General features: G+C 43.4%; 1 protein-coding gene across 3 annotated transcripts in view; it reads right to left on the bottom strand.

Moving 5' to 3' along the window:
• The window catches only part of LOC139370882 (calcium/calmodulin-dependent protein kinase Ia), a 57,537-nt gene that overhangs the window by 7,915 nt on the left and 32,338 nt on the right, over nucleotides 1–17,284 (bottom strand). For all 3 annotated transcript variants that reach the window (XM_071110736.1, XM_071110739.1, XM_071110738.1), the window contains exons 3-9: nucleotides 8,338–8,469; nucleotides 5,854–5,928; nucleotides 5,184–5,322; nucleotides 2,209–2,335; nucleotides 1,724–1,799; nucleotides 1,263–1,375; nucleotides 387–465 (exon numbers count right to left, since the gene is read on the bottom strand). In XM_071110736.1, the coding sequence (XP_070966837.1) occupies nucleotides 387–465; nucleotides 1,263–1,375; nucleotides 1,724–1,799; nucleotides 2,209–2,335; nucleotides 5,184–5,322; nucleotides 5,854–5,928; nucleotides 8,338–8,469 (741 nt within the window). The remainder of the gene's footprint in view (nucleotides 1–386; nucleotides 466–1,262; nucleotides 1,376–1,723; nucleotides 1,800–2,208; nucleotides 2,336–5,183; nucleotides 5,323–5,853; nucleotides 5,929–8,337; nucleotides 8,470–17,284) is intronic.

Raw genomic sequence — 17,284 nt, forward strand, 5'->3', positions numbered from 1 at the left:
TTATGGTTGACCTAGGATGTGGACATTAAGCTAGGGTTGGGGTTGCGGTCAGGGTTATGGTTGACCTAGGATGTGGACATGAAGCTAGGGTTGGGGTTGCGGTCAGGTTCAGGGTTGAACCAGGATGTAGACATGAAGCTAGGGTTGGGGTTGCGGTCAGGGTTATGGTTGAACTAGGATGTGGAAATGAAGCTAGGGTTGTGGTTGCGGTCAGGTTCAGGGTTGAACCAGGATGTGGACATGAAGCTAGGGTTGGGGTTGCGGTCAGGTTCAGGGTTGAACCAGGATGTGGACATGAAGCTAGGGTTGGGGTTGCGGTCAGGGTTATGGTTGACCTAGGATGTGGAAATGAAGCTAGGGTTAGGGTTGGGGAAAGCTTGTAGTACCAGGGGTGTTGAAGTGCTTGATCAGTGGTATATCTCTTCATGAAGTCTTTCTCCATCAGGTGACAGATAAAGTCTTTAGCTGGAATGAATCAAAACAGTTTCAAATCATTACTGAACATTCACATTGTTGATTCCTTACAAATTTCAGATACACTACATGACTAAAAGTATGTGGACGCCTGCTCGTCAAACATCTCATTCCAAGTCATTGGCATTAATATGGAGTTGGCCCCATCTTTGCTGCTATAACATCCTTCACAGTTATTATGCTGATGTTGCTTCTAGAGGCAGTTTGGAACTCGGTAGTGAGTGTTGCAACCAAGGACAGATGATTTTTACGTGCTAAACACTTCAGCACTCGGCAGTCCCATTATGTGAGCTTGTGTGGCCAACCACTTTGCGTTGTTGCTCCTAGACGTTTCCACTTCACAATAGCAACACTTACAGTACAGTCGACCGGGGCAGCTCTAGCAGGGCAGAAATTTGACAAGCTGACTTGTTGGAAAGGTGGCATCCTATGACGGCATCACGTTGAAAGTCACTGAGCTCTTCAGTATGGGCCATTCTACTGCCAATGTTTGTTTATGGAGATTGCATGGCTGTGTGCTTTATACACCTGTCAGCCATGGGTGTGGCTGAAATAGCCAATACCATTAATTTGAAGGGATGTCCACATACTTGTGTATGGTACAGTACAATCAATGGCTTACAAATCCACACAAAGAAGACATGGTATTCATTCACAGTCCAATGCAATCTGTCTTTGAAACGAGTGCAGATCATTGAAAAAGGATTCATGATTTGATAGTTTTTTGTGTGTGATCCTCTGACTTTTTTTCTATTATCAAAAAAAAGTCAAAAGTGTGTTCAAGATACCTGAATCGGAGATGTCATCCCAGTAAGGAGAGTCAAACTCATACTCTGCCTTCAGTATCTGCTCAAACAGCTTAGCATCGTTCTCGTCGTAAAACGGAGGGTAGCCACACAACCTGAAAGAGTTCATATGACATGAGGGAACACTTTTTTCTCCATACATCGAATGCAGTTAATAAAATCTCCAATTTAAATTAGGTTGAAAGGATGTAATATCACTGTAGCGCTATTAAGTGCCAAGAGTCCTAGCCACAGATCGACCATACCAATACGACCATACCAAATAACGTGGGGGTGTGAAGATCATTGAAGGACACGGACAGAACCATTTAAGAATTGGACAACTTTTGGTACGAGCTGCTCGAGCGAGTGTTCTATAACAGATGTTTAAATGCACAAGCACCAGTCAGTACACAGAGTATGAGACACTGTATTTGTGTTAGAGGACTAAGCAGATAACTTACAGAATATAAGAGATGACTCCGATGGACCAGCAGTCTACTGCTTTGCTGTACGGTTTCTGAGCCAACACCTCAGGAGCTGCCAACAACATGAAACCGCGAAGTCAGAGGAGGAGAGAGGAAGTCAGAAAGACAGAGATGGAGAGAGATTTGGTGAAAAACAGAGGGGCTGAGAGGGAGAAAGACAGAGAGGGAGAGTGTGATTGAGAAAGACGGAGGGACTGATTGCGACATTGAAGTTCTTGTTTTACCCTCTCAATCAGAGCTCTAGTGGGTTACATCACACACACACACACACACACACACACACACCACACGAGAGAAAGACAGAGAGAGCTTTTGAAGGACTAACAGTTGATACAATAGCACTCCAACATAAATGGCATGTGAGGAGGAGGTTGTGAATAGATCAGGGAGAGAAAGAGAGGGGGTAGTGAGAGAGATCACACATGGACACACACACACTCATGCACGCACAGATCTCTTACCAACGTATCCTGGGGTCCCACAGGCTGTAGACATGACACTGCCTGTATCCTCGATCTTAGACAGGCCGAAGTCACTGATCATGATCTTAGAGTCCTCGTCCATACTGTAATACAACAGATTCTCTGGCTAGAGAGACAAAAGAGACAAAAGAAAGACAGAGAGAAAGAGGGGGGGGGGGTGAGAGTGTGGAGGGGAGAGAGCGAGAAAGCGAGAGAGAGGGAGGGAGAGAGAAAGAGAAACACGGATGGAGAAAGAAAGAAAGAAAGAAAGAAAGAAAGAAAGAAAGAAAGAAAGAGAGAACCGGAGAGAAAGAGAGCGAGAGAAAGGGAGGAACCAAGAGAGAAAGAGAGAAGGGAGAGAGAGAGAGAGTGAGAGAGAAAGAGAGAAGGGAAAGAGAGATAGCATGAGAGAGAAAAGTAGGGTATGACATTATGATAAAAAGTGAAAAGATTACAACTGGAGCTTTGAAGCTTTTCTTACAGAAACCTTAATGATTCCGGTAAGAAATAATTGGCAAGAAAAGTTGTTGAGGGAGTACACTGGCACCTCTTCTTCCAGCCTGGGATGTGGCAGCATGCCTAAACCTGAGGGAGGATCTGTTGCATTCCATGTTCAAATGGTCAAATGGTGATTGCTTGGCAACATTGCACCAACAGCTGTATCCATGTAAAATATTTAAATATGAAAATTATAATTTGGCAGGAGAGGAGTAAATTAACCTAGATTTCCAGCTTTCTCACATTGGTGAACACGAGACATGGATGTGTGGCAATGCAAGACAAAGAGTAATTGGAGTGGTTGTTATTTTTGAGTACTAATCTAATGGACAGCATTAGATTATTCAGGAATCATGACCATTTCACAACAGTACAAGATCTCATCAACTGACTCTCCAAGGAGGGAAACAAGCAGATCGGCCCTGTGTAGGATGACCAGGCGTAGGATGACCATGCGTAGGATGACCCTGTGTAGGATGACTCTGTGTAGGATCACCAAGTTTAGGATGACCATGTGTAGGATGACCCTGTGTAGGATGACCATGCGTAGGATGACCCTGTGTAGGATGACCCTGTGTAGGATGACCCTGTGTAGGATGACCCTAAGTAGGATGACCCTGTGTAGGATCCTCAGGTGTAGAATGACCATGTGTAGAATGACCCTGTGTAGGATGACCTTGTGTAGGATGACCGTGTGTAGGATGACCGTGTGTGGGATGACCCTGCGTAGGATGACCATGCGTAGGATGACCATGTGTAGGATGACCATGCGTAGGATGACCCTGCGTAGGATGACCCTGCGTAGGATGACCATGCGTAGGATGACCCTGCGTAGGATGACCCTGTGTAGGATGACCATGTGTAGGATGACCCTATGTAGGATGACCCTATGTAGGATGACCCTATGTAGGATGACCCTGTGTAGGATGACAATGTATAGGATGACCCTGTGTAGGATGACCCTATGTAGGATGACCTTGTGTAGGATGACAATGTATAGGAAGACAATGTATAGGATGACCCTGTGTAGGATGACCCTGTGTAGGATGACCATGTGTAGGAATGACCATGTGTAGGATGACCCTGTGTCGGATGACCATGTGTATGATGACCATGTGTACCCTGTGTAAGACAACCAGGTGTAGGATGACCCTGTGTAGGATGACCATGCGTAGGATGACCCTGTGTAGGATGACCCTGTGTAGGATGACCATGCATAGGATGACCATGTGTAGGATGACCCTGTGTAGGATGACAATGTATAGGATGACCCTGTGTAGGATGACCCTGTGTAGGATTGACCCTGTGTAGGATTGACCCTGTGTAGGATTTACCCTGTGTAGGATGACCCTGTGTAGGATGACCCTGTGTAGGAATGACCATGTGTAGGATGACCCTGTGTAGGATGACCCTGTGTCGGATGACCATGTGTATGATGACCATGTGTAGGATGACCCTGTGTAGGATGACCCTGTGAAAGACAACCATGTGTAGGATGACCATGTGTAGGATGACCAAGCGTAGGATGACCATGCGTAGGATGACCCTGTGTAGGATGATCAAGCGTAGGATGACCATGCGTAGGATGACCATGTGTAGGATGACCATGTGTAGGATGACCATCTGTAGGATGACCCTGTGTAGGATGACCCTGTGTAGGATTGACCCTGTGTAGGATGACCATGTGTAGGATGACCCTGTGTAGGATGACCCTGTGTAGGATTGACCCTGTGTAGGATGACCATGTGTAGGATGACCATGTGTAGGATGACCCTGTGTAGGATTCCCCTGTGTAGGAATTACCATGTGTAGGATGACCCTGTGTAGGATGACCCTGTGTCGGATGACCATGTGTATGATGACCATGTGTAGGATGACCCTGTGTAGGATGACCCTGTGAAAGACAACCATGTGTAGGATGACCCTGTGTAGGATGACCATGTGTAGGATGACCATGCGTAGGATGACCATGCGTAGGATGACCCTGTGTAGGATGACCATGTGTAGGATGACCATGTATAGGATGACCATGTGTAGGATGGCCATGTATGGTATGTCCATGTCGTGGAGGTGTGTGTATGTATGTATGTGTGTGGGCGTTAGGGTCAATTATCTTTCAGTTCCAGACAATTCAGGAAGTACATCGAAATTCCAAATCTATTCAATGCTTTTCAATGTGTAACATTTAGAATTTCTGAATTCACTGGAATTTAAATGGATTTGACCCCAACCCTGGTTTGTGTGCATGTGTGAGTGTGTGTGTGTTTATGCATGTGTGAGTGTGTTTAGGCACGTGCGTGCATGTGTGAGTGTGTGTGTGTGTGCATTTGTGAGTGTGTGTAGGCACGTGCGTGCATGTATGAGTGTGTGTGTGTTTCTGCATGTGTGAGGGTGTGTATGCACGTGCATGCATGTGTGAGTGTGTGTAAGGCACGTGTGTGCATGTGTGAGTGTGTGTGAGTGTAGAGTTGCCATACCTTCAGGTCCCTGTGTACGATGCCCATGTCATGGAGGTATTTGACAGCGTCCAGGATCTGGTGGATGAGTTGGCTGGCGTCTCTCTCCGTGTAGAAACCCTTCTCTACGATGCGGTCAAACAGCTCCCCTCCCGACACCCTGACAGAGACACACATCCATGATACTAAAAATGGGACCCGATGCTTCCCTGATTGGCACACAACATCAAGGAGATAAATTGGCAGTAAGGCCCTGTGATAGACTAGTGTCCTGTCCAGTTGGTGTACTTGTACATCAAGCTGCCTCATGCTACAGAAAGGGGATAGGCCCTTACTCCTCCTATAAGCAGTTCCCGGCACGCACGAGCCAATGCTACTTACGTATAATACTTACTTAGGTGCTGGACAAAAAGAAGGTCCCATACATAAAGAAAAAGGGAATGCCCGCTCACTGTTTTGCTTCTCCCAAACACAATATTTGAAGAAGGGAAAAACATGTCTTCAACTCTTACCCCACACCAGTCCAGCAATCTGTCCCAGATTCATGACTTATTTCTTATTTCATGACAGTATTTCCACCAGAACACTGAATAAGAAGGGGGGGAGAGGGGTGGCAGAGATAAAGAGAGACAGAGAGAGAGAGAGAGAGAGAGACGAGAGAGAGACGAGAGAAAAGAGAGAGCCGACTCACAGCTGCATGACCAGGTACAAGTGGGATGTGCTCTCAAATATATCCTCCAGTGAAACAATGTTGGTGTGCTTGATTCTGAAAAAGAAAGACAGGGATATTATTATGACAATATACACGGAGTGCACAAAACATTAAGAACACCTGCTCTTTCCATGGCATAGACTGACATCGACTGAATCCAGGTGAAAGCTATGATCCCTTATTGATGTCACTTGTTAAATCCGCTTCAAATCAGCGTAGAAGAAGGGGAGGAGACAGGTTAAAGAAGGAGTTTTAAGACTTGAGTCATAGATTGTGTATGTGCCATTCAGAGGGTGAATGGCTAGACAAAATATTTCAGTGCCTTTGAACGTGCCAGGTGCCAGTTTGTGTCAATAACTGCAACCGCTGCTGGGTTTTTCACACTCAACAGTTTCCTGTGTGTGTCAAGAATGGTCCACTGCCCAAAGCCCATCTAGCCAACTTGACAACTGTGGGAAGCATTGGAGTCAACATGGGCCAGCATCTCTGTGGAACGCTTGACACCTTGTAGAGTCCACGCCCAATGAATTGAGGCTGTTATTGAGGGAAAATTATTATGAATGTGTTCTTTACATTTTGGATTACTCAGTGTACAGTACTATGCTGCAAGGTGTCTCACTCTCAATACTGTCATGTGATCACCAGGTGGCACCATTGCTGTGTTTAAGAGTGTGTAGGAGTACCATACACAAAGCCTCATCCCATAAATACAGAACTTGTAATATCGTGGGGTCGGTTGTTTTCTTCTCACACCAAAACGACCAGTAGTCTCTGACAGAGGAGTGTTTCATCATCTCTATTCAGAATATATGAATATAACGACAGCTCCTGTCGTTGGCTGAACACACCAGTGTCCATGTCTCCATGCAGCACCACTGACGAGAGAGAAGCGAGCCAGATAGGGGGAGTTCTATAGTGACTGAGGGAAATACACTGGCAGGAACAGCACTGGTAATACACAAGCCAACAATGAGACATCCAAGGCTGAGGCAGGACATTGCTCTGTTGTTATACTGTAAGCATGCATGTAGGCGATATGTGACACTGTGTGTTGCTGCTGTAAAGAAAAGAGAGAGAGGAAGGAGGAGAGAGGATACCAATGTGTATGTCTATGAGTATGTCTCTCTCCCTCCCCTCAATTCTATCTCTCCCTCGCACTGCTGCAGGGAACTCCGCACACACACACACACACACACACACACACACACACACACACACACACACACACACACACACACACACACACACACACCATCTCCCCCCGCCTCTGTATGTGCTGTTGCCCTAGCAACAAGGACACTAAAAATAGGTTTATATTCTTTACTCCTGACATTTCCGGTGCACAATCCTGGTGTTTCTACTGACAGGACACATATATAAAACATACTGTATCATGCATCCAGCCAGTCCCCCTTCTCCACTGGCATTCACTGCTTAACATCAGTTGGCTCTGCCGTACATTACCATGAGCCAATAGATAGATACCATGCTGTCAATTCTTTACAGTGACAGATCCTGTTTGTTATTTAAGCAATAAGGCCCAAGAGGTTGTGGTATATGGCCAATATAGCACAGCTAAGGGCTGTTCTTATGCACAATGCAACGCGGAGTTGCTATTTGCTTTATTGCTATTATATCTGATTACCGACATAATTAGAGCAGTAAAAATAAATGTTTCGTCATACCCGTGGTACGCCACGGCTGTCAGCCAATCAGCATTCAGGGCTGAAACCACCCAGTTTATAATTTCGATTTTACATTTGAGTAATTTACCAGATGCTCTTATCCAGAGCGACTTACAGGGGCAATTAGGGTTGAGTGCATTGCTCAAGGGCACAGCAACAGATGTTAGACCTAGTCTGCTCGGGGATTTGACCCAGCAACCTCTCGGTTACTGGCCTGACCGCTAGGCTACCTGCCGCCTTCAGCCTCTTTCCTGAACCTGAACGTAAATGAGTATTAAAATATTTTCATGACTGATGATGGGGAAACGACCTGGTATTCATTATTAAAGCTGGAATCTGCAGTTCCTACCCCCATTTTTGGACGTATGAATTATTGATATGTAGCCATTGATTCTTGAAGAATAGGCCATAACTTAGAAATGCCTCATGAGCTTAGTTCAACTGTCACTTCCACCAGAACCCAAAATATAAGTTGGTATTACTCATGTTTGAAACAATGTAAATGTCAACAAACATCGTATCGCCTCAAAACATGGTTTAAACTATCATGTTGATATCATGGATGGTCAGTCCTTGCACCCATAGCTCTGTTTATGTATTTGAGAATGATTACATTTCTTCAGGCCCCTCGTTTAGCATTTGACCAAAACAGAGGCGCCGTGGCCACTTTGTTATTGTTTCAACTGCGGATTCTAGCATTAAGGATATCGGGTTATGTGGTGGTGTGGTGTGGTGTAGTGGGGTGTGTTTTGTTGCGTTAATTCTCTATGCTACTAACCTGTGCAGCACAGCGATCTCATTCTCGATGTTGTTCTCCTTTCCCTGCAGAGCCTTCTTGGGGATACACTTGATGGCCACCAGCCTCTGGGTCCCCTTCTCCTCCGCTAGCACCACCTCCGAGAACGCCCCCCTGGAGCACAGGAAACACACGTATTCCAAATAAATCTGGCACACACTTACAGATACACTTACTAACTGCAAAGACCAATCCAAATACTGTACATTAAATATGTGTTAAATATGCGTTGTATGTCACCAATGAAAAAGTGAGTCAGTTAGTGTTGGTCCCTAGAACCCAAGTCAATAAGGCCTGCTTGTCTCAAAGGTGGGTTACTAAAACGATAGTGACATTTTAATAAGAGGAAAGGGTCTGGTCCCAAATCAATAGGTAGAGTTCTTGGGAAATAAGGCGTGTGGATCACTTTGCACAAAGAGTGTTCGCACGTGAGCTGAAAGAGCCTCCCTTCCTCCTCAGGGCGGGTGAGGGTATCCCCCATAGATCCCCATGGCCTAACCAGGCACAACCTGTCCAACACATTCCCCATGGCCAGCCACTATTACCATGCACATTCTGTCCACCATCTCTCCCACGAACGTAGGCTCTCTCCACCCAGGGAGGGCCTCCCCGTGGCTGCTATAACCAGGCACATCGTGTCTGTCCCTAACCCATGCCAGTAGCACCTCTCTACCCATGGACGGTGTCCCCACGGCCACCCTCTAATAAGGCAGATCCTGTTTCTCTCATCCTATCCCTCCCAGTAGCAGAACAGGTTCTCTCCACCCAGGGAGGGTTTCCCCATGGAGGACTAGCTACTATAACCAGGAACATCACATGCACTCCAGGCTCTCCGCAGCTGTGTGTGTCATGGCAGCCAGGTCCTGTGGGGTTCAGGGCAGAGGAGAGGCTGGATAAACAAAAACACAAGTGTTTGCTCACTCATCATCACTAGCCATCCACATTACCCATCCCAACCCCAACCCTGCCTGACTCCCACAAAAAATAACCATTGAAACAGCACTCCATCTCCATCTATATATATATATATATATATATATATATATATATATATATATAAATCTACAAGCCAGTCTCTCTCGCTGCTATTTGGGATAGCGCTGTGTTTTTGGTTGCCCCCACTACCACCTACCTGTCAGTCTCAAAGTTCACATGGCAAACGGTTTTAGAGGCACTACAGCAATGTCATCATTGTGAATTATTCAATAGGCCACCCACACACACAGCCATGTGCACGCGCATCAGAAACAGATGCGGTTAGAGACAGATGACGATGAAGACGTGTACACTCACGTTACCAGCTATATTATACAACCCCGCAAAAAAAAATCTCTCTTTTCAGAATCAAGCACACCAACATTGTTTTACTGGAGGACATCTTTGAGAGCACATCCCACTTGCAGCTGTGATCTCTCTCTCGCTCTCTCTTTCTCTCTCTCTCTCCTCTCCTCTCCTCTCAACCCAGTAAACCCACATAACAGTGTGGTTGGTATCGAGCTAAAACATGCACAGAGAATTGGGGCGTTATGGTAATTCTATCACTTGTTCTGGTCAGTTCCATCCCTCCCTGCTACAGGGCATGAGGGTGAGTGGAGGGTCAGTTACGGTGCTGAGGTTCTGAGAAAATCAACATAAAGTCCCCTCTATCCCATTTGGTGAGCCTGACAACCTAACTTGGCCGACAGCACATCTCTTCATCTCTTAATTGTAAATCGCTCTGGATTAGGGTCCCCTAAATTACTAAAATGTCAATGTTAATTGAAAGCATGTAAACTTTACGGTTCTCAGCCTCTGTCACGAACAACCCTGCACTGCTGTCGGGTACATTGGCGCACCACTTTCACTCACTGGCCATCACTGAGCTGAGCATTACACCAACCACACAAACAACACACGGGCACGCACAGGCACACACACTTACATAACTTAAACTAAAACTATGTTACATAACTTAAATGTAATATATTCTAATCCTATGCATTCTGTCGAATTCCCATATCTTGTTTGCTCCCCCCTTGCATTCATTTTGAAAGTCGCTGTAAGTCCTTGACTCCCCATGATGAGACTTCCTGCCACCCATGGCCCTCAGTCTTGTGCTCAATGAGCCAGTGGGGCAGAAAGGGTTGCATGGTTAGGCTGATTCCAAAAAGAGGGGATCAAATCTCACGCATTCACTGCACTTCCCCTTCCACATAATTGTCTTCAAATTTAGCCTGCAAGCAACAAAATCAAATAAAGTTGCACTTCTCATCGACCTGGAAAAGGAGACAAGCCATTGCTTTATTTGTGCTGTTCGACCCAGAAAAAACCTCTATATTCGCACTGTACCTATAAAGTCTGCCCTGGCCTGTTTTTACAGTAAATGTTAACTGATATTTTATCACTAGGACACAAGGACACAAAGCCCTCTCGTAGTCTGTCAGTAAAATCCTAATGGCCTGTGCCTGGCAACCCCTAAAGACCACTGAGCTGAGGGCCTGAGGCCCATGAAAGGGACAATCAAGGAGGAGTGTATGGCTCACTCCCTCCCTCAACCCAGAGAGCTAAACATAGTGTAACTAACTATCACACACACAGAGGAGGTCCATTTCAACCGAGGACAGGATTAGAAGCAGATGTGCATCTTTACTTAGCTGGTGAATTGCACGCACGCACACGCACACACTATCGTTCAAAGGTTTGGGGTCTCTTAGAAATGTCCTTGTTTTTGAAAGAAAAGCACATTGTTGGTCCATTAAAATAACATCAAATTGATCAGAAATACAGTGTAGAAATCGTTAATGTTGTAAATTACTATTGTAGCTGGAAACGGCTATTTTTGTAATGGAATATCTACCTAGGCGTACAGAGGCCCATAATCAGCAACCATGACTGTGCAATAAAACTGTCCTTCTTTAGACAAGTTGAGTATCTGGAGGCCCCGGTGCACAACTGAGCAAGAGGACAAGTACATTAGAGTGTCTGGTTTGAGAAACAGACGCCGCACAAGTCCTCAACTGGCAGCTTCATTAAATAGTACCCGCAAAACACCAGTCTCAACGTCAACAGTGAAGAGGCGACTGGGATACTGGCCTTCTAGGTAGAGTTGCAAAGAAAAAGCCATATCTCAGACTGGCCAATAAAAAGAAAAGATTAAGATGGGCAAAAGAACACAGACACTGGACAGAGGAACTCTGCATCCCGGAGTCGCCTCGTCAACTGTTTGCCATTAGTGGAAATAAATATTATTGTTGCCAAAAGTTTGCCGCAGATTCACCACTAGTGGCAAACATTTGCAAACTTCTGGTAACATTGTTTTGCACACTATCTATGTCACGATCGTCGTAAGAAGCGGACCAAAGCGCAGCGTGGTGTGAATGCATCATTTAATAGATGACGAAAAACACGAAGTAAACTGTACAAAAACAATAAACGACCGTGAAGCTATCATAAGAACTGTGCTGACACAAGCAACTAACAGAGACGATCACCCACTAACAAACAGTGAAACCCAGGCTACCTAAGTATGATTCTCAATCAGAGACAACTAATGACACCTGCCTCTGATTAAGAACCATACTAGCCCAAAACATAGAAATCCCAAAGTCATAGAAAAACAAACATAGACTGCCCACCCCAACTCACGCCCTGACCATACTAAATAACGACAAAACAAAGGAAATAAAGGTCAGAACGTGACAATTTAATTTTCAACAAATTTGCCACAAACTTGCCGCAATAAATTATTTTTTGTAAGGGGATATTATATCTATACTTTGACTCCAAGTATCGATAAATGTTAATTTTTGCTAGAGTTGGCTAACGCTAGTCGACTATACTTCCATCCTATAGCCTGTTCTCCATCTACTTTTTAAATAGTGAGCCATGTTTCCAGTACTTTTATTGCCATGACTGATCAAACATTTTCTCATGCTCTCATCTCTCTGCAGCCGACTTACAGTATAGAGACATACAGTATAGAGAGCAATATGTTTGGAACATCAAATAGCAATAAAATCACAGTATTGAAACGCAATACATATAAAATCATGAGAATAGCAATACATATAGTATCGGCACTTAAGTATCAGGATATTGTATTCGTGAAGTCACTGGCAATTCCCAGGCCTAAAACGGAAGCTTAGCAGCTATCTGAAAAACAATACATACTGGTATTTAAATAATTTATAGAATAACACGACTACTACAGATGATTGCTTATAACACTTCCAGTATGCCACAATATTGATATTATCCTTAGCAATGGTGACACCAACACCATCTCAGATATGTGGGTTGAGAGATTAATTTCCCAAAATGGAGAATGGATTAAATATGCCATAGATAAATAGGCAGGCCAGCGATGGTTCAGCTAGTGTAATGTGTCTCTAGTGCAGTGATCTGAGTGCACACAAGAATATGAGTGGTGAGTGAGAATGAGAGGCAGAGAGGAAAGGAGGCTGTGTTTAACCTAGGTTGACATGCAGGGGGAGAGAGAGGGGGGAGGAACGGAGCGTGACAGACCGCGCGCAGGCACACATGCACGCACAGAGTCTGTAGAAACATCACTAGCCTTTTAGCTCTGAGCTTGTAAGCTTTCCATCATTAGCATGGGAATAAATCTCAGCCATGAGAGAACTATCGCAACCATCACCCAACCGAGCCCAAATATTTGGTGCACAAACATATGGATTGAATACACATGCAGTACACACTGTTCATACACGCACAGCACAGTAATACACTGGCTTGTAGTCAATGTTTGCCATTAGCTATTGATGTAAACCTGAGTCCCTGTGGTCTCTCATATTACCAAAACATTGTAGTGGCCAGTGCCAATATGTGTAATGATACCAGTGTGCTTTTAGAATCCACATCCAAATAGACATGTACTGTATGTGGTGATGTCTTCTCTACTGCATAATAGCTTCATTAACTTATCAAATCAAACAAGTGTTGTGAGCCAAACGCAAATTCATATACAGATCTGCCATCTTAAGGATCCGCCCCTTTTTTTCCTTCCCATTTTCGCCTAAAATGACATACCCAAATCTTACTGCCTGTAACTCAGGCCCTGAGGCAAGGATACGCATATTCTTGGTACCGTTTCAAAGGAAACCCTTTGAAGTTTGTGGACATGTGAAAGGAATGTAGGAGAATATAAACACAATAGATCTGGTAAAAGATAATACAAAGAAAAAACAACCGTTATTTTGGGGTCAAATACAGAGCCTTCAGAAAGTATTCATACCCCTTGACTTGTTCAACATTTTGTTGTGTTACAGCCTGAATTGTGTCACTGGCCTACACACAATACTCAATAATGTCAAAGTGGAATTATGTTTTTAAAAATGTTCAAATTAATAAATTAAAAGCTGAAATGCCTTAAGTCAATAAGTATTCAACCCCTTTGTTATGGCAAGCCTAAATAAGTTCAGGAGTAAACATTTGCTGAACAAGTCACATAATAAGTTGCATGGACTCACTCTGTGTGCAATAATAGTGTTTAACATGTTTTTTTTATGACTACCTCATCTCTGTACCCTACACATTCAAACATCTATAAGGTCCCTCAGTCGAGCAGTACATTTTAAACACAAATTCAACCACAAAGACCAGGGAGGTTTTCCAATGCCTCACAAAGAAGAGCACCTATTGGTAGGTGGGTAAAATAAAAAGAAGCAGACATTGAATATCCCTTTGAGCATGGTGAAGTTATTAATTACACTTTGGATGGTGTACCAATACACCCAGTCATTACAGACATACAGGTGTCCTTCCTAACTCAGTTGCCAGAGAGGAAAGAACCGCTCGGGAATTTCACCATGAGGCCAGTGGTAACTTTAAAACAGTTACAGAGTTAAATTACTGTGATAGGAGAACACTGAGGATGGATCAACAACATTGTAGTTACTCTACAATGCTAACCTACAGTGCCTTCGGAAAGTGTTCAGACCCCTTGAATTTTCTACATTTTGTTACATTTAGCCTTATTCTAAAAATGGATTTAAAAATATTTTTAAAATCCTCAGCAATCTACACACACTACCCCATAATGACTAAGCGAAAACAGGTTTTTAGAAATCTTTGCAAATGTATTAAAATTCAAAAACAGAAATCTTATTTACATAAGTATTCAGACCCCAAAATATCTAAACCTGTTTACTTTGTCATTATGGGGTATTGTGTGTAGATGAGGAAAAAAACTATTTAATATATTTTAGAATAAGGCTGTAACGTAACAAAATGTTGAAAAAGTCAAGAGGTCTGAATACTTTCCGAAGGCACTGTAAATGACAGAGTGAAAAGAAGCAAGCCTGTACAGAATTGTAAAAAATCCAAAACATGCATCCTTTTTGCAATAAGGCACTAAAGTAAAATTGCTAAATATTTGGCAAAGAAATTACCTTTACGTCGTGAATACAAAGTTTAACTTTTGGGGGCAAATCCAACACAAATCTTCAAGCATGGTGGCTGCATCATGTTAAGGGTACGCTTGTCATCGGCAAGGACTAGGGAGTTTTTGGGGGATAAAAAGAAACGGAATAGAGATAAAATTCTAAATCAAATAGCTAAATTATCCATGATATGACCATATTAAAACAATTCCATATGTTAGCATCAGGAAATTAGATCAGGGCTTGCTATCAAAATTATGTTCTCAAATCAAATCAAATTTATTTATATAGCCCTTCGTACATCAGCTGATATCTCAAAGTGCTGTACAGAAACCCAGCCTAAAACCCCAAACAGCAAGCAATGCAGGTGTAGAAGCACGGTGGCTAGGAAAAACTCCCTAGAAAGGCCAGAACCTAGGAAGAAACCTAGAGAGGAACCAGGCTATGTGGGGTGGCCAGTCCTCTTCTGGCTGTGCCGGGTGGAGATTATAACAGAACAGAATGTTCTCTCTCGCTTGTGCAAACACTAGGCCTCGGTCCTATTACTGCGACATTCAAATGTACAAAAATGGATCTAAAATGCAGCCGTACACATCAACAACCATTGTTTTATATAGCTTAATAACACAACATGTATATTGGTCTCCACTGAGCTACGACATACAAGTGTCTAGTGCAGGACTCACCAACCCTGTTCTTGGAGAGCTACTGTCCTGTAGGTTTTCACTCCAAACTGATTCTAATAATTAGCTGGTTGATAAAATGAACCAGGTTAGTTTCAACTGGGGTTGGAGCGAAAACCTACAGGTGGGTAGCTCTCCGGGAACAGGGTTGGAGACCCGTTTGAGTGTATCCTAAGGTTATGGATTAACTCAAAATTGGCACAAGTAACTCAATACCCCGATTGACTTGATGTAGTTACACATTTCAAATATGGACAGTCAAGGGTTGTTTTACTCTCCATCTTGATTAGAAATGACCATACCAGACACTTTTGGATAACATAATAGGAAACTAATCAAATAAGTCAGTAGGCTACACCAACATTAGGTTCCAGTCATACAAAGTGGAGGGTAAATTGCAACAGTAGATTTAAACGAGGAAATACTTTATTTATATTGCCAAATAAATCAATCAGCCTTACTCTGTTCAAAAAGGACTTAGTTGTTGCAATGACAATACTAACCAGAGGGCGAACATATCTTGAGAGACTGTGGTTACAAGCATATTTTATGGAGCAGTAGAGGTGCCCAATAATGGTTGCAATTGAGATCAGCTGTGTGGGTGAATTTAGCGTGAATTTATGGTTCAACGAGACATCAACTGGCGATAATAAGGATGCTTGCTGCCTTTTGAGGAAGATTTTCGATGCAGGGTGTCAAAATTGGCGTGTCCCAATCCCATGTAGGAGGCTATCCCATAACACCTTGCGGCGCACCGGGAAAAAAATTGAATTAATGACCGACAGAAGTCCCTGCTTGGAATAACACTTTCCAGAAGAATAATAAATCACTTGGAAATGTAAGTGTAACGTTTATTTAGTAACGTTTATTTATTCACAAAATTATGTTTAAATGTTCAACAAATTACTTTCATTTGAATTGTGAATTCAAATGTTGAGTAACTGGTGTTTAAGAGTTCGTTGCTAAGCTAGCTAGCTAACACGCTGGCCACGACTGCCGGCGATCTCATCCTGTTTATATCGGCTGTTTTCGAGATGAACACCCTAAACTAACTAGTTGTAGATTTAGCAATGTCTCAATTGTGAAGAACCGGACAGTTTTTTTATTTTTTTATCCTGAATTGGTGAACTTGCTAGACAGCAAATTGTTTTCAGGTACTAAAGTGGGCACCTGATCGCGTTTCACTCCATTGCATTGGCTTGGCAGGAGAAAACAGTCCTGCCCAATAGCCAGCCAAGTTATTTGTACATCCTATTGATGAGTCTGTTTTGCTACCTAGCTGCAGTGTTACCCAGCTAACTTTCTCTTGCCACTTTCCCTTCCCTTATTGTGTTGCACCATTGGGGTTGGTGTTACAATTTGAGGCAATTTTTTCTACTCTTACTGTAAACTTGACAAAGCCAAAAAATATGCAAAACTGTTAACAAATGATTGAAGAGTAATAAAGGTAGTTGTGGCTTAAGCAACTTGAACCAGCATTGACATTTGAGCAGTGAGGGTAATTTCTATCCCCTCGTCTCAGCTTGTGCAAGGTTGAAGGACATCCCACCCTGACACCCTGCACATGTAAATAACTTGTTGTGAACCTCCCAGCCACCACTGTAATCACCATATCCAATAATATTATTTAGGAGTGTGCAACATCGCAATGTTGAATAGATTCACCCATATTGTTTATCCAGATTTGTCAGGACATTGTAATGTATGAAGCTCATTCTCAAATACAGATGTGATTTCTGTCCCAGGGGATTGCACTGTTTGCAAGTCTTCAATTTAGACCACAATGTGTTTAACTATGTGGTGGTGAAGTGCTGGAACAAGAACCTGTAAAGTACGGTCCTGCATATAAAAAAACCTGTGGCTGTCATT

The sequence above is a fragment of the Oncorhynchus clarkii genome, chromosome 17 (assembly GCF_045791955.1).
Source record: "Oncorhynchus clarkii lewisi isolate Uvic-CL-2024 chromosome 17, UVic_Ocla_1.0, whole genome shotgun sequence".
NCBI classification, from domain to species: Eukaryota; Metazoa; Chordata; class Actinopteri; order Salmoniformes; family Salmonidae; genus Oncorhynchus; species Oncorhynchus clarkii.